Source organism: Maylandia zebra, linkage group LG16 (genome assembly GCF_041146795.1).
Source record: "Maylandia zebra isolate NMK-2024a linkage group LG16, Mzebra_GT3a, whole genome shotgun sequence".
NCBI lineage: Eukaryota > Metazoa > Chordata > Actinopteri > Cichliformes > Cichlidae > Maylandia > Maylandia zebra.
This window is the reverse complement of record NC_135182.1, coordinates 10,392,868-10,417,456: the sequence shown is the minus strand read 5'-3', so window position 1 is coordinate 10,417,456 and position 24,589 is coordinate 10,392,868. Positions and strand designations below refer to the sequence as shown.

The following is a 24,589-nucleotide window of genomic DNA, read 5'->3' as shown; positions in this document are numbered from 1 at the left end:
CAAAGTCAACATCTGGGGTACCAAAAGAACGACTGAGACCGAATAAAATTCCTTCAGTTTTCCGTTTGTTAAAATTTTAGAAATTTTGACTTAACATCGCTAAGACAATCAAGCAGGACTCCAACCGAGGAGCTGTCAGAGTGATTAAAAGATAGATAAAGCTGGCAATCGTCACCATATAGATGAAATGAAATTTTGTGTTTTCGGAAAATCGCACCTAATGGCAAACCGCAATCTCCCTATGTTTATTTAACAGATTTTCATGTTCTTCTGTATTGCTGTGTAGCAGTTCTTAAAGACCCAATTAACATGGAGACTGAAATAGAGAGAATTAAACTAATAACAGCTGTATTTCAGACCTCTAAGTTTATACATTAAATGGCCATAAGTTAAATACATTTTCAAATGTTTAGTCATTTGAAAAGTCTATAGCTCATAGTTGTCACACTTCAGTGGATTGTATTCTTAAGAGGAAATACGGGAGCTTCTTGACAGGTTTCTAAATGATGTCATTTCTGCATTCTTCACATGAAGTACAAAGATTGAGTAGAGTTGAGTTCAGAAGTAGGGCAATTGATTTCCCAAGGAGCGAGGGCTTATAAAGAAATAAAAATTAATATTGAGCACGAGTGAGTTCAGCTTATTGATGTGACCCTCGACAACACTCAGTCCCAGTTTCCCCCAATGGACAAGTTTCTATTTCTTTCTTTTTCTCACTGCTTTCTTTCATGTTTCTGTTCCACCAAACTCATGCTGGTCCATCACTGCAGCCGAGTTGTCTATACCCCAGATGCTGTCATGTGAGCAGCTACCCAACGAGAACCTGAGTGCCGCTCTGAACCAGAAGATTGTTTCCCCTAACCGTGTGCTGGTTGACACAGATTCCTACGCGCGGCTCATCGTCGGCTTCCCAGATCTCATGGTGAGATTATGAGGGAATTTGGTGAAGAAATTTGTGTGACAATAATAATTCTTTTTCCAGTTTCCTGTCTTCTTTCTTTTTATGTTTCTACTAGAAGTAGAAATATCTAGTTTAACTCTATAGAGCTTGAAGGGAAGCGGGGTCATGTGGCGTTAACATTTTTTTGGAACCTATTTGAAAGTCAAAGCTAAGACAAGGCCTAGCTTTGAGTCTGTATTTTATCTGCCTGATTCATGTATGAAAAAATGAAAGCGTTAGAGAAGATGTTAATTGAAAACAAAGAGCATTGTGAGTGAGTTACTCTAATGCGTATGACCGATGGCTTAAGAGTGACGTTTTCCTTCGGATTTCTTCTCTTGATGAGTCACCTAATGAAGTGTACAGCTTTAAAAGACCCGTCAACCTATCAGCGATAAAGAGTGGTGACAGCGGGGCTCAAGCATTCTTCAGAGGAGGGCTTCGGAGCGCCACGGCCAAACAGGAGAATTGTGTCGGTCTGATCCCGGTCAATCAGGTGGTTCGAGCTCTTCCACCTAACAAAGTCCCCCTAAAAGAGCTGTACCCCAAAGGTCAGAGTTCACCTTACATAAAGGTTTTCAGGAAATATAAGTTTTGAAAGTTTTCAAAAGTTTAAAGATTAGTTTTCTTTGCCACGCAGACGTCACACCTCCAATGATAGCAGCATACCTAGAGGTGACTGATCTCAACTCCAAGAAGCTCAAATATATTCCTGTTCCAAGGTAAACCGCTGGTGTCTTACTACCTCACTACCTCATTCTGCAGTACTTTCAGAACAAGAATGTAACTTTACATCCTTTGGCTCCAGCTAGAGGTCAGTGACAGCATTGCACTATAAAAGAAAAAAAAACCCAAAAGTGCTAATATATCTTCTCTGCATCTTACATGTGTTCAACCTTGGAAACTTGTAATTTTTTTAGAGGACATATTACGCTTTTTTCCCCCTAATTTTTGTCTCTTAGACAAATGGATACTCATATTTAACATGGACCAGGTTCCAAAAAAATTAACCCAGCATATGTGAAAATTGTCATTTCAAGTACACCATTCTGCCGGTAAGCGCAGAAGCCCCTCCCATCATCTATTTAAGAGGGGCAGCTTTAAAGGGTGGAAAGAGATAAAACATTTGTTTCAGAGGATGATCTGAAGGCCTGCCCCAAGGCCCAGTATAAGATCTGTACAGACCATGAATAAATATCATTACTATAATTGCATAGGATCTGGAATAGAAAAGAGTGGAATAAAAACTCAATGGTCCCTGCTTATCTAAATCAACTTCTTTTTCTGTGTTCTGTGTTGTGACCTTTTCTTGTATCTGTAATTGGCAGGTCAATGACTGTGTCGCCCTACACCAACTGGGTGTCCAAGGTGTCAGAGTGTGATGTGCTGATAGCTGCTCTTGGTTCTGGAGGTGTCGTCACGGTGGATATGGGCGGGTACATCCGTCTCTGGGAGACAGGATTAGACACCTTGCAGCGCTCACTGATGGAATGGAGGAATATGATTGGCTCAGAGGACGGCAGACCCATACAGGTAATACAACAGAGTGTCTTTGAGCACATTACATGGCTCATTGATAAGTTTCTCTATAGAATTCCACAAAGTGGCAAATACAATGACTAGAAACGCTTGCAGCCTGCAGTTAATCTCCACACCACAGAGGGGCAGCACCTCTATTTTAAAGCAACTCTCCATTGGAAGTTGCTCTGCATGCTCGCCTCACTCTGGCAGAAGACATTAGCTGAAACATTTCTGTTTTTGTGCTAAAGGGAATATTTTCAGCTCCATAATTCATGACCCAGCTGTACCCAGGGTGGGTGGTTATGAATGGCTGGCTGTCGTGCTGATGATGCAATAGCTTTGACCCTTAGTGTCAGAACATTCAGACCAGAGCACTGAGACAGCATTGTTTAGGTGCCCACATGTGCACATAGACACAAACATTCTTGGCATATTGGAGTCGTCCACATGCAGAGAGCATTAGCTGCAGATCTGTGTTTGTTGCACCAGGCATGAAGATAGAAGATGCAACATGGCCTGAAAAAATGGTAACAAGGAGACCAATCATGAAGTTGTATAATATCAGTGACTAATTTTTGGAGTCTGAGCTATTTGCATTGGTTGCTGTAAAACATATCACAAGGCTATCCCAAGCGTCTTTGTGTGAGATTATAGACTCGAAAACACCCATAGCTCACCGTTTCTGCCTGTTTCTGGTTTAGATTTGTCAATAGTCATATCTTCTTTGGTGGGTCACCTTGAGTCCACTGTAGGTTAGACTTGGACAGACTCTCCCTGTGCTCAGTCTCAGCAAACAGCATGGGCTCTACTGAGTTTGTTCACAGCCGCCTAAAAGGCTCTCTATATCTGCTTTGCCAAACAGTGTACATACTACGTTAGCTCTATATGGGCGTAGATGTTTGAACAGTATGTGCCAAGTACCTTGTTTTTATGACATGGTTATAGAGCATAACAAAATGGGTTCTGACTAAAGTGTGAAGTGGAAAAAAGAAGGAAATCTGTTCATGCTGGAAGTGGTTAACAGGTTTAATAAACAAAGCTCATGTCATGATGGCTTATTGCCTTCGTAATACTCATTAATACCTCTACTGTATACTTCTGGAAAAGCACGCAATGAGCTATGTGTGTGTGCCCAAGTAAGCGTGGCGCCTCCACACGTCGCTCTGACTTTGCTCCATTACAGCATAGCTGACATCATTCCTGCAGACAAAGATACATAGGAGACATCACTCATCATCTATCTGCACGCATGGTGCCAGATTGGTGTCTGCAGCTATCCTGCATATTGCAACCAGTTATAGTCACTCAACCTGACACTTAATTGTGTGATTTGTTGTTTTTACACTTCCCTGTTTTCGGCAGGTTTGGCCAGGTGCCACTTTTCCATCTACCTGGCCTTTCCCCACTGACACAAGCTCTTCAGTTTCACTCATATTCATGCATGCACATGCTTGCTCCCTCAAAGTTTAAAGCATCTGTAGAAGTGTCTACAGATGCTTTGTCCCACCTTAATGGACATATTTGTATGCTGTACCAGTTGTAAAGTATAGGGCCAAGTATGTTAATACAAGTCATAAAAATATGGCATGTTGAACTCTGAGACAAAGCTTTCTAACCACATTGCTCACTTCATAAATTAGTCGATCTTAATAATAGTTTCCGAAATCTCTTTATGCCCATCCATTCATGCATCCATCTATATGTTCATTTTACTGAAAAGCCATTGATTAATGGTGCAGTGTTTCCTACACCATTAATTTCAGGTCATTCAGAACCTGCACGCACACACACAACATAACACAGCTTCATCAATCTGCAGATACACTGAATCACTGAGACCTTTATATAACACACAGAATATTTTTGAACGTTCGTGTACGGGCACGCATTTATGCTGACACCCACACACTAGCGTGCGCCCAGCATCACACTGGGACATGTATTTACTCAAGAAAAGGGCTGACCTCATGCACTATGTATGACTGCATACACACATTCAAAAGTGTGTATTCACACTTACACCATCGCTCTTATATCACTGTCTGTCTGTAGTGGTCTGAAGGAGAATAAGAAATTTATGAGGTTATTTATCCTAGAAGACAAGGCGTGGACCGCAGATAAGAGACAGACAGAGACATATACTGGTAGAAAGCAAAAGAAAGAAAAAGGGAGGGGTAAAAACGTTGATTCCCACTGTCATTAAAAATGAAGTTTTCTCCACTGACATTGCCGTCCTTTTTCCCTTAATTCCTTCTTTTGGTTTCTGCCTGTCTCTCAGCGCTAACGTGCCATCATTAGCTTACTGTTTATGAGTGGGACATGCAGCAACAGCAGCACACAAACACATTTATCCAAGATTTACGCAGTAATTTGACATCAACCATTCAGTTCTGTGGTGCTTCTTTAAACCCCAAATTGTGGTTACGGAGCGTAGTAATCTGTCTTTTGTTTGGAGCAGGAAATTCAAAATTACTTTAGCATGAGACAAGCACCAATCAAGCATGCTGTCCAAACATACCCAGACTCTGTGGAGAAATAAATGAAAATTGGCATCAATGCAGGTATTATAAGGTATTTACAGTTCAGCATGTTCTTCAAAGGTGTTTTCCTGCTCTTATGGAGCTGCTTAAACTGCATCAAAGCTTTGCCTTAAGCGTGATACAATCTTGGAATATTCATTCTAATCTAAGCAAACATCTCTACGCATGAAGCATTCAACTCTTAATTTCATTCATTACAGTGTGTGGTTTTATCAGTTTCGCGTGACTGGTAAGAATCATCCATCCTTAAATCCTTTTATGCTAAAGACGCCAGTATTAAAAAAAACAAAAAAAGCGAGGGTTTTAATTCAATTGTGTGTCATTGTTTAAATCAGTGGTGTCAAACAGAAGGCCTGGGGGCCAAATTAGCCCGACAGAGACTCCCAATATCTTAAAATCCCACTGGACGGCTTTGGAAAATGTGAAGAAGGGCATATGTTTGGGACTTTATTTTACAGTTTTTCCTACTGATCTATTTGTCTATACAGAAAAAAAGAAGAAGCAAAAACTGTTTTCTTATTACAAGACATTTTGGGAAATGAGGTACTTTTTATGTAATTTTACAGATCTATTAATTACAATTTAGTCCCAAAGAGTCATCCTGACAGATTTCTTTTCATTTACTACAGCAGAATTTCTTCATCGTGTTGAAAAACTGAGATGTACTGTGGATTAAATATTGTGTTATTTTTTTTCATATGAACATAAGTAAGAGATTCCATATGTGTTTAAGCTTCTGTACTTCATATCTGGTTATAAACTTTATAAAATCTGTTATTTTAAACATGCTCAAGAGGTCCAGTTCAGTGGCTCTGATATGTGGAGGTAAAGCAATGCCCCAACGACCTTCTAATCCATTCAAATGGAGGAATTATAAAAAAGAGAATGTACAGTTTTATGTGAGATGATGCATAGAGGTTAAAACCATTTTTTCAGTGAATTTTAACATGAAAGTCCATGTTTTTTTCACCTTTCCATGACATCTATTTTTCAGCCTGGGAGGTCATCGGTTGTGTTTTTCAAAGACAATGAGCATTCAGTTGCTGTAGCAAGATCTACTGGAACAGTTATAGTTTAGCCAACATTAGCTGTGTCTGAAATCACTCATTTACTAATCCTGGTATAATAGACAGCCGATAGTTCACTCAAAGCTGAACAGTAACTGACATAATGAACACACGCTTGCACATTGTGTCATTACCATAGGCTGTTCAGACTTTAACAATCATTCTGGAAACTCTAAATTCAGCACATTTGTGAGACTGTAAGTACGTTTTTCTTTTCTCTTCTTTTCTGTTCTGTCGTTCCAGTTTTAAGGGCACTACACGGATAAGTTCTCATCCTTAATTAAGACATTCTGATCAGTTGATGCAAATTATATGTAACACACCATGTAGCAAACAGGGAATGATTTTAGACATGACCTTTTATTACAGCTAAAGATGATACAAATATTTTTGTGTGCATAAATATCTTTTATGGAATTAAAGGAGAACAATTTGTGTTAATACATCAAAATATAGCTTTTATAATGGATTTTATATTAGATTAGAACTCAACACTAGTTGAGTTCTAAGAACTCAACCCTTTTCCTGGTTTGACAGAGTCAGATTAGAGTGCATTAGCAGTGTGGTGATACATTCATAATTATGCTGCGACGCAGAGAGAGTGTTATATCTATATACAGTGTGATGACAAGGGTGAAGTACTGAAATAAGCCGACGCTGAGAAAATCCCATAGCTCAACTTCCTCTGTGAATGACAGGCACAAAATGAGCATCGGGGACCAGGTGATGTTAACCTGATGGAGATGGTGCTAGGTTGGTGGCACTAACTTTTATCGAGTGATTGCAATCTCATTCAAAAACACTTGTATAGCAACTGTAAGCCTTAAAGTCATATTCCTGTGGATCAAGTGCACACACCCACTCCTCAACATGACACAGCTGTGTGCAGCACAGCTCATGTTATGCAGAGGTTTCTGAGAGGCACGTTAGTGTGTAATCAGAGATCAGTTACAGTAGTGGAGGTGAGCTTTGGTTATTGACCAAGGTCTCACTACTTACTTAGGTTAACACTAGTTTCTTCTTAATTTTTTTAAAGACATTTTTACTGTCGGCCAGTATAGGCAATCCTCATGTCAGTCTGTTGTGTAAGGCAGCCCACACAGCTGGAGTTCTGCTGTGATTGTGCCTCACTCTTTGAGTCTGTGTCTATTTGTAGGAAAGGAGAGTGTTTAAAGTTGTGCTTTGCATGTATGGCTTGATTAGCTATTTATCAATGAAAAATCAAAAACATTGGTCCAGTCACGCATGTTGTTGTCCAACTGTAATCAAGCGCATCAAGCTAAGTACCATAACATGGCTTTAAATAGCCAGGCCTCAATTGTTTTCTGCAACCTTTGAGGCTGGTCTTGGCAAGGCTACACATCAGCATCAACATGAAAAAGCATCATTTTGGCTCCAGTGATTGGTTTGGGGACATCTCCCCTTGGGAAAAGGAAAAAGTGAATAAAATATTTTGATCTTTATTTGGTTTTTTTTAAAGATATTCTCCCGGGTTTGTTCATTTGTCACTATGTTACTCATATGTGAACTCATAACTTCACAGTATGCTACGTATGAAAATTGGGACTGATGAGTAGACGTGGTAGAGGTGGATGGTTTGAAGCAGCAGGCAGAGAGACATTTCACAGATGGTGATGGGAGCTAAAATAGGCTGCCAAACTTAGAGGGTGTGTTTGTGATGTGATGTGAAGAGAGGGTCAGGTTATGTGTGTGTGACGCAGAGCAACTCCAGTTGTCTGCCCGAACTAGCTCGCAGGGTTCCCTCCATCTGTGCTCTCACGTTGTAATGGTGACACATGCTCTACATTACCTCCAGTCTCCCTCTGTCTTATTATTTTAAGGCTGACGAGTGACTTTGTCTGCAATAAAATAATATCAGAAATGTCAAATCTACTTTTAGACACACTTTAACAGTTAGTTGTCTTAAATTTAAAATTGGAATTTATTATACATTCTGTATACATTCTTTCTAATGGCCAGCAGGGGCGATTCATCTGGTTGCATTTGTATAGACTGTGGAAAAATGACTCTCATTTTGTGAATTTAGCAGACACTTTGAAGATGAGTTCATGGTCTTAATCGCTATTTTCAGTTCTTATTGAAAGCAACTTGATGTTCATTTTAAACTATGCTCCCCATTGGTGTCTCAAAGGTTGACAACACAGGATATGATTTAGAAGGACCTTATATTGTGATCAACAAGCTGCTGCTGTGTAAGTCGTGTTTAGAGGTGCAGCTTGATTTAAAACGTTAATGTGAATCTGTTCAAGGATCCAAACATCTGTTGTCTGTCTGGTAAATCCCGTCATCAATAATAGAGCCTCTGTTTAAGCTCAGTACCACAATGGGCATTATCTTGTCCGTATAATCTGACTTGCTGTGTATCAGACTGGTGCTCCTAATCTGAACTAAATATAGAGAGCACTGCTGATCCAGCAGCTTCGTGCAGGTGTGGGAACAGAGCCTGAGCTCTGAGCTCCTCTGTGTGTCAGTGTGATGCGTGGATACTGGGTGAGGACGGGGAGGGGAGGGGTCCTTTTCAGCAAACTGCCGCTCCCTTCAGATAAGTCTCTGTTAACCGCTCAGACCACAAGAAACCAATAAAAAAATCAACAGCAGAAAAGATAATAACTTGAACATACACACAGCGCTTTCCACAGTTTACAAGAGACCTTCTTCCCCCCACAGATACCATTTGAATTCCTGCAATATGTAAGAATGCAGCTGAACCACAGGGGATACACTTAGTCTCTCACTGAACTACCCGTTTCTCTCTCAGTCCTTCAAGCGTGCCAGACTCTGGCCTGCCGCCCTGCCTCAGAGTGAGAGGCAGCATGCTGATTTTGGCTCTGATGGTGCCATTGAGATGGACCTAAAAAAGCAAAGTTTTAACCTCTGTGTCTCCTTCCCTCCGTCTATTATCCCCCCTGCAGAGAAAGACAGAGCTTATTCTGTCCATTCTGCTAAGACCTCACTACTAAATGATAGAGACTCCTTTAATTCTAATAATGCTTTGACTGATAATGCTATGTAACTGACTGTTTGGTTGTGTGTATGGCCCTCACATACTAGTTCAGTGCATCATGACATTGCAGAGAAAGGTTTTAGAGAAATGATCTGGGCTTATCAAGAAATGATGGCTGATCTCAAACCGGATTACATTAGGTGCTATTTGAACACACATACTTAGATTCTTTTTCATAATATGGATACATTTTTAGCTTGTCAGTTCAATTTACTCTAAAATAATAGAAATACCGAATTATTATTTTGTGCATTTTTGTTATTTTGTATCAAAAAATGAGCATGTTTTTGTTGGATGTTTATGGCATTTTTATGACATCACCCACATGGCTTCCCTTCATCCTATCCTTGCAGATCACCATCCAGAGGGACAGTGGCCTGGATGTCAGCGCCCCGAAACATGGCAAGATCGACCCCCACAATGCTCCTCATGTCGGGGGTAACCAGTGGGCGGGAGGCACAGGTAACAGTTGTTTCTGACCACATTGTAACATGCATGAAATAAAAAAATCCATGTGTCCAAATATATCCACAGACCCTTCTATAAACCCATTGCCATAACTTGTAATGTAACCTATTAATATGTCCCTAGTATTGTAACTACATGCATGACACGTACACATTTTCGACTCTTTCTTCTGCTAACATTTTTTTTTTAAATTGACTGGAAGAGAATGGATCCCCTGGAAGTGAGAAACTCCACCACCAACTAGTGTTTTGGCAGCAAAATTGCTGAACTTGGTTAGTCTGCATCATAGACACAACATAGATTATGTATCGTCATCTCAGGCACAAATCTCTGGCTGTGAAGATAGAAGCCTCACCCACCTGCTGTTCAAACCCGTTTATGATGGCAACCAATCTGAACAAAGCTGAAATGGCTTCTTTCAGTCAGAGGCCTAGTATAAGATAAAGAGGCACAGACAACTCCAAAATAAAAATGTCAAGCTTGTTAGCAGCATTATAGGTCCTTTTGATAGTCAGAAGATGTGGTCAAATTTAGAAGGCAGCAGGAAAAATCGTCATCAGTCGTAGTGGTGAAACAGTCAGTTAATGTATCGTCTGTCAACAGAAAATTAACAACTTTTATATAGTCAGTTATAATGATAATGATCTGTTTTATATTTGTGAGGTATGGCAATACTTTTGTGTCAACGTTTATTAATGACAAAAGCTTTTGTAACAGTTTGAATCGCTTTCTCTACAGGTGGCAGAGACACAGCAGGGCTGGGTGGCAAGGGAGGCCCCTATCGTCTGGATGCAGGGCATAAGGTCTATCAGGTTTCACAGGTGGAGAAGGATGCGGTTCCTGAAGAGGTCCGTAAGGCAGCCCGAGAAATGGCTGAAAAGGCCTTCAAAGAAAGGTAATATGCATGAAATGCATGCTAAAAATAGCTGTGCGGTGTTGGAAAGCACGCTTGATCTTTAACCATATCCAAATAGAGTTAACGCCACAGGTGCAAAACCATGGAGAGGTGTGCAGACTTTTTTTGTTGGTTTTTTGTTCACTGATTGTTGCAAAAAAACAACAACTGAAGTGTCTGAGGTGTATAATGTAATGTGATGTGAACCAGATGTGTGTGAACAATACGCATGTGTGGGCCATCTGCCACCCCAGGTATGGTGCACCAAACAACTCCAGGGTGCTCTGTCCCAGCTGGATGGTAAAGCACAGTGGTAGATCCCACTGGGCGACCTCTGTGTGTGTGTGTGTGTGTGTGTGTGTGTGTGTGTGTGTGTGTGTGTGTGTGTGTGTGTGTGTGTGTGTGTGCGCGCGTGTTGAGCCCATATTCACTTCAGAGGAGGTTAGGTTGCGAGGGCATCCCTTTCACCAGCTCATCCATGAAGGGCGTCTCTGTTCACTTTAGCTTCAAACAGTCCCCCCTTCCCCCTCCCTCTTTCCTGCATTGCCCTTCTCATACACTGCCTGCTTTCACCCCAAGAGGACAACCTCTCAGATTCTCCTCTCTCTCTCTTTCCCCCTCTTCTCTTCCCTCTGTCTTTACCCATTTTAATAGCCTTGTTTTTCAGATTTTTTCCTCTGCCTTGTCTTCAGCCTGTCTATCACTAAGCTCAGATAATATCTAGTAGCTACATGCTGACGCTCTGCTATTCACTCACATGTCACTCTAACAGGTAAGCACAGACATAGAAATAAAGGGCTGCTTGATTTTTCTTTTCCATGCCACAAGCCAACACTGTCAGCCTTTTTCCTATTCCTTCCCAATGTGTGTCCAAAGTCATATGTTTACTTAGCTTTAAGTTAAGCATCAGTAAAACTAAGATCTTTGCAGAAACCTTTAAGTGACACACGCACACACACACGCACACACACGCACGCACGCACGCACGCACACACACACACACACAAAGATCTTCTGCTTGTTTTCAGTGGTGGTGAAAGACACCAGAAATAGTAAAACTCCCATTTCGACCCTGTGTTTTGTGGCCTTGTTCTTTCCTCTTTGCAGTCATCCCCTTCTTTACAGTTTCACTCTTGCTGCATCCTTACTTTTTATTTGAATTCCATAGTGGGTTTATGGACGTGCCCTTAGGATCTGCCTCCTCAAATGCAAGAAAAGCAAAAGTTATATATAAACAAGAAGAAATGCTGGTTTGCAATGCAGTTTATTTAAGATGGTCCAATCAAAATCTGAATTTCCCTTTGTTATCATGGAAAAAGCATCCTTTGGTCTAAATAGGTGCAGGAGTATCCAGCTTGCTGTTAAAAGCCAGCATCCATAATGGTATTGGTGGGTTTGAGTGCAGCTGGTATAACTAACACTTATATTTGAAAATGCACCACAAATGAACAACAGATCCAGACGCCTTTTTGGAGACCTCTTGTTTTATTTCTGCAAAACAGAGCCACATCACATTCTGCATGTATTACATCAGCGCTGATATCAGACCTCAGCATGTCATGTCTGGCCTGCAGACAGTTTTTCCTGTGCTGCAGGAAACACTGAAAACATTTGATGGATTATGAACAAAAACTGCAGGAAAGGAAGCTGGAAAAACTGGAAAACATTTGAGTTGCAGTTGTTCCTCTCATTTCCCGAAGTCTTCCAGTGTGGTTTCAATGAGATTCGTTTACAAATAATCACATTGTTGTTAAATTTACACTTCACCCACTGGTTCAGCTTGGAAACACGATTGTAGTTATGTTTAAGGAAATCCAAAGCAAATACACAAGAATGAGGTTTCCTAAATACCAGAGTAACAGATCCAAATCCAAAAAATGGGTGTCCCGCTTCAAGATTTAATGGGTGTTAACAAAGCTGTTATTGTTTAGTGAGGACTGTATTTCAAAGTTTCATTGCAATGACTGTAAAGAAATGCTCACATAATGTGACAGTTAATAGTCAGGCGACCACAAAGGCCTATTTAACCGCTCAGTTCCTCTAATTAAATGCATGACAATAAAGGAGTGAAAAAACACTATGAAAAATAGGAAAATAAAACTGTCTCTGTCCTTGGAAAAGGAGCTTTTTTGAGTGGAGGACAGCTTGTTTAGTAGCAGGGAGTGTCAACCTTAAGTCTTTGTTTTTGTGGTTGTTGTATGTGAGTTTTCAGTGTGCTGGCTCCACCTTATTTAGTAAAAACCCTCTGTTGCTCTCTCCCGTATAAGTCAAGGTTCAGGAATTTGCAGGAAATAGCTCCGGCCGCTGGCCAGAGTGTCTGCTCGCCACATCCATTGCATGCATCCTCACACTGATGCACGTATACACACACATAGGAATGTGTGGAGGAAGGCGTTGCTCTTGTTTTGTGGACTGACGCGACGCAGTAAGAATACACAGAAACAAACAAAATGGCTGTGTGTGTAGGTCCGATATTACTTAATGCAGATCAAGTTTGTTTATTGTACATTTACCTTTATTTAATTTCCTTTTAGATTCATTTGACATAGATTCTACTCCAAGAGTCCAAGAGGACACTAATATGATATGATGAGTGGTATACCTAACAGCTGAGTAGTAAAAACTTTGAAGTATCATTTATTTATATAAGTTGTAGGAAGGTCATTCACAAACAGTGAGGATGTGCACAGGGGATACTCTGCAAACAAATTTAGACTGGTCTCAGATCAGATGTGCACAAGTGATAAAGGCCTTTAATTCAATCCAATTTAGTTTTAAAGAAATAAATAATCATAATAATAATTCTGTCGTTATTTACTGTTTTCCAGAAGAATACAAACCAAAAAAGGCTCATGGAATTAATTCAAAGAAATTAAATTATATATTAAGGTTAGTCATAAGGTTTAGGCTTTAGCAAACCCGTTTATTAAAATATATTCCAATAAGCAACCCTTTCACTACAAGGCCCCAGTCGTCACATTAGTGATCATAGATCAATTATAAATGCTTTGCATCATGAAACTGCATTCATTAAACAAATATCATTATTGTCACTTATATACTGTTTTTGAAGCCTCCGTTAATGAAGCCTGAGATGCAGTTTCTTTTTTTCTAATAGGAAGTAACAAATTGAGTGGATGCAAATTAAAAATATTAGCTTTTCAAACTACAAATTCTTGTCTTTATACTGCATGACTTACCTGAATTAACATTTTTTAAAACTGCCATCCAAGTGTTGGTGATTATGAGTTTGTGTGTGTGTGTGTGTGTGTGTGTGTGTGTGTGTGTGTGTGTGTGTGTGTGTGTGTGTGTGTGTGTGTGTGTGTGTGTGTGTGTGTGAATGCATGATCTGTTTTGATTGCATAGCCGATGCCTGTGCAGTCTGTGTCAGTATTTTGTCTGAATCTGCTCACACACAACCGATCCACACAGATTTGTTGCAGCCTGTGATAGATAAGGCTTACTCTCATCCCTGCATTGTTTTTTTTAAGTCACTGCTCTGAATGTCTGCAGTGTTGACGGTCTAGTCGTCACCAAAGGTTTCAAATGCGTGTCAGAGGATTTCACCCACTTTGCACACACATACACACACCAGCATGAAGGACCCTTACCACGCTTAAGGAAGGTTCTGTGTCTTTGTGTATAAGTAATACTAAAGTACCTGCACGCTGGCGTTACACCGATAAGCATGACTTGGGGAGAAAGGAGCACCTGTGTCTTGATGCCCGCAGGTGTGTTCTGGAGAGCACATGGGTTCATATTTAGAAACACTGACCCTTTGTCAGTTTGTTCTCAGGTGTCCTGGGCTAATGAAAAAAGGGCTCTGTTTGTACTCTTTCTGTATCTCACTGCCTCAAGATGCACACGGTGTTAATTTGGACAATAAAGGTTTAGTCATAGCTAATGCCATGCATCTCCCCCTCCCCTCTGTTTTTGTCTGACTTTTTGTCTCAGGTTGAAGGAGATTGATATGAGTGAATACGATGCTGCTACATACGAGCGCTTCTCCAGTGCCGTGAGGAGACAAGTTCAGTCACTCCGCATCATCCTGGACAGTTTACAGGTTGGCGTCACACCACACACTGTTTGTGTTTAACACAAGTTTCCTTGTTTGAAGGTATCAGTGTTTTTGCAACATCCAGGTTCATCTGCAGTAGCTTTTTTTATTTATTGCTCAGTCCCAATATTATAAAATGAGTAAAATATTGAAAGCCAGGATTCCCAATTTGCTGGTTTAAGTGGTTGCTTGTAATGACAGGCTCGTCTTTGTCAGATCAGTTTATTTAAACACCACCAACTCAGGCTGCAGTAGCTTCTATTGTACGGCTTGACACTGAAAAAAGTCATGGGGTCATAAAGTCAGCAGATGACAATTGGTTGACCTTATACATCCTCGCACGTGGTGCTGGACACGGAAAGAGGGGGCGCTGTCCCCCAGGAGCACTCTGATTTGTTAAAGAGAATGCGGACTAAGATCACAGGGAGTGGTGGTATTGTCTACGTTTCATTATTTTGGTTTCCACTTTCCGCCCTTTGTTTGGGCGTCTTAGTGCGAGCGTCTCTGGTGGGTGTGCTTGTTTGTGTGCGTTCATGGGCATCTGACAAGAACGCAATCATGCAGCCACGATTACAGAGCAGTGACACTGAACTGTGCTCTATTATTCTTCTATCCAGGTGTGAAGGTGTTTTTTTGCATGTGTTGTGCTGTGGAGGGTGTGTGATTTTGTTTTCCATCCAGGTGGGCTTTGAACATGAGTTTGGTTGTAATTTGCGTTTGTCCTTATTGCCTTGGGCAGCTTCTTCACTGGAAAGATGATGGAGATCCCACTAAAACCCAGCAGGCAAGACGCTATGAAGTCATGTCAATTTTTATGCCATTCCTACAGAGGGACTGAAAGGAGTCATACACACGCACACAACTATAAATGGCAAGCTTTCAATAAACTGATAGTGTATTGTTTCCATCTGCTGGGGTTTTCCTCAGGGAAAACCCTCTCTATTTACCTCTCAACAATAGACTGGCTTGGAACATACAAACCCTCAGCCCGCATTGTGAAGTTCTAAAAGTAAGATATCAGTCCGAGCTGACCGCAAAGTGTTTTTATTTTACGTTATTGATGAGGAAGAGTATCCTGGCTTTTGCGTCAAGACATTTCATTAATATGACATTAGGGCTGCCACGATTAGTCGACTAGTCACGATTATGTCGACTATTAAAATCGTCGACGACTAATTTAATAGTCGACGCATCGTTTGAAGCTTTGTAAGATCACAAAGGACGCAGGAATGAGTAGTAGGATTTAAGAGTGTAATAACGGACTGAAACAGAAGATGGCAGCACTGCATGTACAAGGATGCCAGCTGCCGTTAAACCCCGAAGAAGAAGAAGCTGTGTCCCAGAATTCATAGCGCAGCTGTCAACAATGGCGGCAGCTAGTTAGTTTTAACTTTACTCTTATTATTCTTTCTGGGTCACAAAATAAACGTTTAACATATTTTCAGGCGAGAATGTAGCTGTGTAAACCTCAAATATCTGCTCAGTTTATCAAGACACCACATATTTTCAAAAGCGCTCCGACGTTTTCGGAGACGTCTGTTACCCACTAGCTCGTTAGCTAGGCGGGGGCAAGGCTAACTAGAGCCGTGAGAACACCGGACTCCCGGCAAATCGTTTTCAAACCCACCGCCGTCTTTCGCTAGTCAGGTTAAACATATATATAAGTCACTTAGATAACTTAAAAATGTTATTGTTTGGCTTTCTTTAGTATTTTATTTGTTCCTGAGTAAATCGGTTTGGCTGAGATTAAAGTTATAGTTTTTTGCACAGCTAAAACTGTCAAGCAGACAGCTGATTATCAGAAGTGTGAGATGCTGGAGAATATACTCCGGTGTCCTGTTATATTTTAGAAAGCAAGGAGTTTATTAAACTTCACCGAAACAATCTGCAAATTTCATTAAAAATTAATAAACTACCATCTTGTCTTTATTTTTAGTTAGCACAAACACTTCAAGCTGTAAGCTAATGATAGTTATATAAGACCAGATGCTGCTGGTGCAATAAGCTGTACGCTGTATGTCCAATGGATGATGATCTGATTAGTCGACTAATTGCAAAAATAATCGGTGACTAGTCGACTATCAAAATAATCGTTTGTGGCAGCCCTATATGACATTTAGGTGCCGCACTAACACAACACCTCTTTCAGTTACAGTTCAACATAGTTAAAAAAAAACAGTGCCTTGAGCCAACTGTTGTTGTGAATTGGCACCATGTGAACAAAATTGAACTGAATAGTTAAATTGAAGCTGACACCTTGTATTTTAAATAAGATGCGCTTAAGCACCAGAAGTAATAACTTCAGTCTGTTGTATTTCTGGATAGGTAATTTTTGTGCCTGCTTTGAGAAATGTTGTTGCATCATGAACGAAGAGAATGTGCATCCATTTATGTCAGAATCGTTTGTCATAGTGAGGAAAAAAGGGATCTGGTTCCGTTACCTTTGTTTGTGCTGTTCTACTGTGCACTGCATTCAGAAAGGTGAAAGTAGTTGTTACATCTGTTACTACTTATCAATGATGTGAAGTCAAACAACCTTGTTATTGCTGGCTATTCTTTGTTTCTTTGTGTGCTCACACGTCATTTGCCGTGTAAAGAAAATCTCAAGACACGAAACCAAATATCCTGACTCACCAGTAACTGCAGGAGTGACCTAAAGAGAATGGGGAGAGGTACATCGGGTTTCCTCTTTGTTTGACGTCTTCTCCCTAAAGATCTCCTTCCGCTGAGGGAAAGATGAGGGCAGGACGGAGTGATGGCGCTCTTCCTTTCAGGTTTTCTCCTTGTAACATCACAAGAAATGGGGCCACAGATTCAGTGTAGCCTTTTCAATGTAGCCTTAGCCTCTTTTTGTTTGCTGGGTGTGAGTGCTAGTTGTTGGTATTGGTGAACTTTGAGCTCCTCTGTCATCTTTAAAAACCTCCATCAAAACAAAATCATCTCTCCCAGGCATATTTGGCTTACTTATTCTAATTTGGTGGATGTGCTTTCAGGCTAAAGGGAAGGAGCGGCAGTGGTTAAAGAACCAGGCTCTGGGAGAGCTGGATGACACCAAGATCATCGATGGACTGACTGGAGAGAAGGCTATATATAAACGCAGGGGAGAGCTGGAACCAGAGGTGTTTGTTTTTTCTTGAAACTTTCTTATTTTTGAATCTGCCACACCTCCAAAGACTGCTACACTCACTCCCACAGTCACACATAATTTTGACCTTTATCTGTCAGGCGGTACATTCCAGCGGTGTGTGTGTGTGCGAGATTATTATTACACCCTGCTGTTTCTGCTCCAGCTCACTCAGTTTCTAGTTACGTCTTGTGCTGTCATCTGTGCGCGCATGCACACAGCAGAAAAGTAGTTCCCACACTAATCATGCCAACACACACTAGCCCATAATATAAATACTGTGTTTTTCTAACGTATTTAGCTCCAAGTCTTACATAGTTTTGGTCTGAGCTGAGCTACATTGAAATAATTGCACCCAGTTTTGAAATCCCGACCTTGTGTAAAATATTATTTTTATGTAACTACACCATCTAAAGTAGGGATTTTAGCTCGATTTAATCAGTAGTTGCTGATGTATTTATTTATTTAGTAACTTATGTGTGCTTACAGCTGGGCAGCCCTCAGCAGAAGCCCAAGCGGTTACGGGTGTTGGCCGACGTGTCGGGCAGCATGTACCGCTTCAACGGTGTGGATGGCAGGCTGGAGCGCTCCATGGAAGCTGTTTGTATGGTCATGGAAGCTCTTGAGAACTATGAGCACAAATTCAAGGTGAAAACGCTACATCGCGCATCACAATACAGAAGATTCTATGTGACTTTTCCTAAGTCAGGTGATAGATAACAGCTGCATGTCCAGTATATGGAGTTTACTTCACATGAACAATTACTGTGCTTCCTTTGTGTTAGTACACTTTTATATAGTACACTTCATACCCTATATACTTAGTGTAAATCTTTATTTTAACTTAAGTATCAAGTAGTCGTACATGAAATAATAATAACTATTCAAGCTTTTGTTTCTGGTGTGAAATTCATTATTGCCATAATTCCTGAATTGCACCCTCGTATATCAAAACATGCAGTGTGTCTTTTAAAGCCTTTCTCATGCCACACTGTGATCTAATTTGTCAGTGCTTTATTGGGTAGGAATTGGTAATACAGTTGACGCTTTTCATGGAAAATCAGGAGTCCGTTGTAGCCACGAGAAGTGGAATCGGTCCAGAGATGGAGCATGAAAAGAGACAGGGGGAGACGGGAGTGCATACAAAAAAAGTTTTGGAGAGAGACAGACTTCTTGGCCCCTTAGTGACACTCAAGCCAACCTAATACTGATCACATATCACACAAACTCGCATACACATTTTTCAGTGTTCCACATGGCATTTCAGTCTCACTGCTGTCTTTGAATAACACTCCTTACATAAAAGAGCGTCTGGTAACGCATAAGATATATACACTGTCACCATGTGCCCGTGCTGCCCGCAGTTTCGCATTATATGCGTGTTTGCATCTTACAATCATCCACCATCGATAGTCAAACGTGTCACTTTATAGTTTGATGCCTTTTTTTAGTACACTCTTTAGGCACCCATTCACAATCCTGAAGTGGATGACGCCCACTGTGGATTGACATGGCCTTAATTTTGGTGACATTGAACCTGGTTAGATTTAGAGCTATGTGTTAGACTTTATGAGTCATGTAGCAAAATAAACCCTGGAAAAACAATACAAAATTGACAGCACCAAAAGGTCTTCTTACCCAGCAACAGTGATATGGATGCATGAGACACACAGTCGCATACCTTTGACCACCACAGTCATAACTGCCCTTATTAGATGTGGCTCATATACATAATACCTGGGTCTTCAAATAGCTGCCTGGGGGCTCACAGTGTCAGGCTGAGTGTGAGCTGCCTTATGTAAGTCAGTTATGATGGATGGTCTGGTGGAGACATGTAAACCTCTGACACTGTTAACATCTTGCAATGTTCGCATTTACAATGTGACCTTTCTGCACCTTCACACCTCTGTCGGGGAGACTGTTACATTACAAGTTAAGTAACAAGTCAAATCACTACAGTCTTTACTTAAATGTTGTAACAATGTGTCTTTTGTGTCTTTTAACTCTTTTCTCTACACAGTATGACATAGTGGGCCACTCGGGCGATGGCTACGACATTGAACTGGTCACGGCAGACAAAATCCCCAAGAATAACAAGCAGAGACTTAAAGTCCTGAAGGTATTCTCATGCTTTGTTTTGCTCACCCAATTGGACTGCAAAAAGTGTTTTGCATGCATTTCTTTCTCTTTAACATCTGTGTTCACATGAAATTGTACATTAAGTCAAAGTAGCCACACAAACTGATGAACATCTCCAAACGATGTCATTTGGGGCTGCAAGTATGAAGCTAAATAAAATCTGTGGCTTGCTCTTTATTAATCAGCCTTTTCCTTGCACTTCAGGTCATGCATGCCCACTCTCAGTTCTGCATGAGTGGTGACTACACTCTGGAGGGGACGGAGGCCAGCATCAAGGAGCTGGCGAGAGAAGAAGCAGATGAGCACTTTGTGGTGGTGCTGAGCGACGCTAATCTGGAGCGCTACGGCATTCGGCCCGAGCGCTTTGCCCAAGTCTTGACCTCTGACCCACAGGTCAATGCCTTTGCCATTTTCATTGGCTCCCTTGGCGATCAGGCTGAAAGGTAAGGAGGTGAAGATGATGATAACTTGGGTGGAGTTAACTAAGAGCGAGCAAAGTGCAAAAGAGATGGAAAGAAAAGAGGAGTAGATGAAGGAACATGAAGATGCAAAGAACTCATCATGAGACAATTCTTAAGTTCTGGGGCTCCAAACAGTTGCATTTAGTTAGTTTGCTCTTCAAGGTCATCTTCTCATGCACCTCTGTATTGCTTCCAACACTGCTTTTATTTTTCTGATTGCTTATGTCTGCTTGCACCTGTGTCGTTGCAATTTAAAAATGGACCTCAAATTTACACAGTGAGTGCTTTGAAATCTGGAACTATTGTTAATAATGATCTCATTGGCTCCACTTTGAGGGCTGAGGTCGGTATTTACTTATGTATATCATCACTCTAGGCTCTTGGCTAACTAAGGGTTAGCATGCTGTCTGTGCAGATCCTTGCAAAGACCCTAAGTTGTGTTAGCAGCATAATGTGGTTGTTTCTGTCCTGGATGCAGTTTGCACTTTACCATTGCGCCCTCATGCTTTTGTGCAATAAAAATAAAAGTCCTTATCCACGCTGTAGACCGTGGCTCTATTTTCCTCCTCAGCCACACAATCTGAAATCAGCTGATTGTAGTGCAGGTGCGAGTGGAACTGATAAGCAAGCAGACTAAACAAATAGAAATACTAGGAATAGAACTGCTAGAAACGGTTCTCAATTCCCATCCCTAGTTTCCCACAGATTCATGTTGCTGAAAATTTGTCCACTCCCTCTGATTGAAAGCAAAGTGCAGGGTTACTGTTTTGACACACCAGAGGGAATCTAGTGGCATATTAGAGACAGAAGGGCCAGGAGACAGAAAGAGCCCTCCAGTGCTTTCAGTGCTGCGGTTATCACTGAAAGCAGTCCCAGAGATGAATGAGGAGATAACCCTGAAGAAGAGATTGACCAATTTTTATTTAGTTAAGGTTTTAAATCTTCAATTTCAATTCCAGAATGTTAAAGTAGCTCCTTTTGGGCTGTATTAAAACATCAGCATCCCCATCTGCTGCCTGTCCTTACTGTCCTGTCTCAGATCAAGTTTCCAGGCCAGATGAAAGCGCAACAAGTGTACTCGTTAACCTGCTCCTCCTCATCCTCATTGCCATTCTACTGCAGGCTTCTACTGTAGCTCCTTACCAGACATACATCCTCTCTGTTGAGGCTTGCAGGCCTTGAAGCTTTAAACTCGTTGAAGAACTGCCTGGCTTAATGCAGTCTTTAGCTCCAGGAGCTTCAGAAGATAATAAACCTGTTCTATGCTTTGCTCACGAAGAGCAGAAAAAAAGCAAAGATAGAAAGAGACAAGAAGTCAACTACTCTTTAAGGGCAGGCTGTCAGAATTTGAAGATAGAAATTAAAATAATATCTTGTCATGCCCTGGAAGCCCTGGAATTGGTTATGGATGCCCTTAGAGTTATATAATTTTCCTTCTTGAGCAACACTTTGGGAATGCTAATTTTATATCCCTGTTGACTGCCCATGTGTGTGTATGTCCTGAGAGGAGAAATGCATAGGGACACGGTTGAATGAAAGAACAAAGGCAGAGGCTCATTAGAGTAAATGGGTTTATACAAATGATTCAAAGGCATTGGAGGTGGCTCTGTTGTCTTGTTGCTGAGCTCCACCGAGTGAAAGGCATCTCTTTCATCCACACACACTCATACACTGTATTCTTTTAATGGGAATATGTAGTGCCAGCTCACACAGCAAATACAAGTAGTCTCTTTTAATTTTGGGAAACAATTCCAGTGCTAAAGTTCAGTTCCTTTCTTTGACCTCTATCTTCATTCTCTCTTCGTGTTCTTTTGTTTCAGACTCCAAAAGACCCTTCCAGCAGGGAGGTCCTTTGTCGCCATGGACACCAAGCAGATCCCCCAAATCCTGCAGCAGATCTTCACCTCCACAATGTTATCGAGTGCTTGATGCAAACACATAGTACATACCGTCCACTCACTTGTTATCTCACACACCCAAAACTTCAAAAAGTTTGTTGTGAAAGCGCTGAAAATCTTCACACTCTGTGTCAGATCAAATGACTTTATCATGGCTGCAGCAGGTCCGGAGGGGTCGCATTAGCACGAGCCGGGGGTTTGACAGTTTGTTATTGTTAAGAAGCCTGTTAGCATGACAGAGTAACTAATGTTTAGATATTTTGCTGTGTCCCTCTGGGAACAGCTACAGTACACAAAGTGTGTGATCTCTTTTAGTGTGACTGTAATCTGCTGTGTAATCGGTGACGCGTATGCCTGGAGCCTGTCTCAGATCCCATTTAGGGATCAAACACAGCCTAACAGCTGTTCTTTTTAATTGTGTTTTTGCCCCTACACACACACACACACACACACACACACACACACACACACACACACACACACACACACACACCTTTGTCCTCTATCGGGCTGTGAGAAACTCAAAGGGAAGGGCCATGGAGTCGTGACAGCATCCATTTATGTCAGAGCTCCTGACTTCTTGTCTGTCACGCAGAAAAATGCACATACACACACAAGAAAGCCGACAGTAAAGCCCCACCTGACCGACACTAGGATGCGCCGAGCAGCAATAACTTGGCGCCTTTGGTATGTTGGGACTGCCACCAGGGAATTTCCCACCTGGCTGCACGCGGACTTTAAAGCCTGCCGCTGTTGTACACCCCCATGCTGTGTGAGTGTGCGTGTATGTGTGTGTGTGTATTTTCCTAGAGCATCTATGTCAACATGTGCAGACCCTTTTCTTCCTGTCTGGTGGAACATGTGTTGCCTCGTGTGCGCTCAGAGCTGCCTTTCATTGCAAGAGCTCCCAAACACAAAATACTTTCATTGCGAGACAGATGAAGAGAAAAATACAGGACTAGTGGGTCAGTGTGTATCAAACATCATATCGGTGTCTTCCCTGGTTGTCATAGTTTTTGTTCATGCCTGACTATGTTGAATCAATAGAAGCCTGTCCAGCTGTCAGCCTCTATTGATTTCTGTGAGTGAGGCATATGCCATTTTTTTATTAACCTACTTTAATTTGCCTCTGGCTCCTGGGCTGCTGATTAGTTGGAAATGTAAGATATTTGCTGGGTGGAACCTCATGTTGGGAAGGCATTAAAAAGTGTATATTAAAATTCATACATGTATCTAGTTTTCACATTGTTAATTTCTGGTGAAATAAACTGTAAAAGTAATGTAGAGCATTTTAATAAATGTTAACATTGCTATTTGATTCAATTTCTGCCCCATCACTTCCCTTCTGAAGACTATTTCTGCTGCTGCTCGATTATCCGATAAGTCACATTTCTGACGAGCGTTCCTGTCCTTCCTGGTGTTGCAAAAGAAAACCGTTTATCTGCAGATGTTTTTTTTTTTTTAAAAAACAAGTGGAGATAATGGACGAAGATTAAGTATTTCTTAACAAGAAGCAGTCAGAGAGCGCAAACCTCCGTCAAAGCAGCTCACTCTCTGAGCAGGTTTTACTTTCAGGGAAATCATTTCATATTTTGTAAATTTTTGTTTGGTTTTCTTTGTTCTTTTTATGTTATTTATTTAGAACAGTGCATGTTAATGAACATAAATGTAAAAAAATTACATGAATGTAAACATACCAGATTATAGCCATTTAATTTCCATCTGTTGTCCATAAAAAATAGACATAATAATTCATAAAAAATGCATAATTCATTCATAATAAAAACTCCATCACCAAACTCACACATACACACCATTCTGTTCCCAAATAAAACATTAAAACTATACAACTCATACATGATCACACACTTGATTTGTCCATAACCAGTTTTTAACCTTTGCCTTAAACAAATTGAGTGTAGAGCATTCTCTAACTGGTTGAGGACGACTGTTCCACAGATGGCCACCCTAAACAGAAAGGACGTTCTGCCCAAATGCTGTCCGTCTGTGGGGTATAAACAAGTCTCCTCGGGTTGAAGCTTGAGTGGTCCTGTCTGAGCTTTCTTTATGCCTAATGAACTGCTTTAATGGTGGTGGAGCAAGGGAGTGTAAGACTTTATATATTAAACACAATCTTTTAAGTTTCACTAAGTTATTGAAGTTCATGTAATTTATGTTTTTTTAACACATGGCAGTGGTGGTGGGAAGTTGGTTTTTTGTCAAGTAGTTTTAAACTTCTTTTATAAATGTTTTCAATAGTTTTAAGTGTTGTTGGACAAGCAAGTGACCAGGACGTCAAACAATAGTCCATATGAGAGATGATCATTGAGTAAAAATAAGTTTTTGCAACATTCATATTTAAATTATTACGTATATGATTAAAATTTCCATTATTAAATTTAAGTACCTGGGACTCTTTATTTATGTGACTCTTGAAGGATAATGTTGGGTCTA

At 40.9% G+C, this 24,589-nt stretch overlaps 1 protein-coding gene across 2 annotated transcripts in view; it reads left to right on the top strand.

Moving 5' to 3' along the window:
- Positions 1 to 23,458, top strand: part of vwa8 (von Willebrand factor A domain containing 8) — a 92,891-nt gene extending 69,433 nt beyond the window's left edge. For both annotated transcript variants that reach the window (XM_014410552.4, XM_076875375.1), the window contains 12 exons: positions 771 to 922; positions 1,287 to 1,491; positions 1,581 to 1,662; positions 2,269 to 2,473; positions 9,447 to 9,555; positions 10,300 to 10,456; positions 14,411 to 14,519; positions 17,507 to 17,632; positions 18,127 to 18,285; positions 19,658 to 19,756; positions 19,981 to 20,219; positions 22,058 to 23,458. In XM_014410552.4, the coding sequence (XP_014266038.2) occupies positions 771 to 922; positions 1,287 to 1,491; positions 1,581 to 1,662; positions 2,269 to 2,473; positions 9,447 to 9,555; positions 10,300 to 10,456; positions 14,411 to 14,519; positions 17,507 to 17,632; positions 18,127 to 18,285; positions 19,658 to 19,756; positions 19,981 to 20,219; positions 22,058 to 22,166 (1,751 nt within the window). In that variant the 3' untranslated portion in view covers positions 22,167 to 23,458. The remainder of the gene's footprint in view (positions 1 to 770; positions 923 to 1,286; positions 1,492 to 1,580; positions 1,663 to 2,268; positions 2,474 to 9,446; positions 9,556 to 10,299; positions 10,457 to 14,410; positions 14,520 to 17,506; positions 17,633 to 18,126; positions 18,286 to 19,657; positions 19,757 to 19,980; positions 20,220 to 22,057) is intronic.
- The last annotated feature ends 1,131 nt before the right edge of the window (positions 23,459 to 24,589 follow it).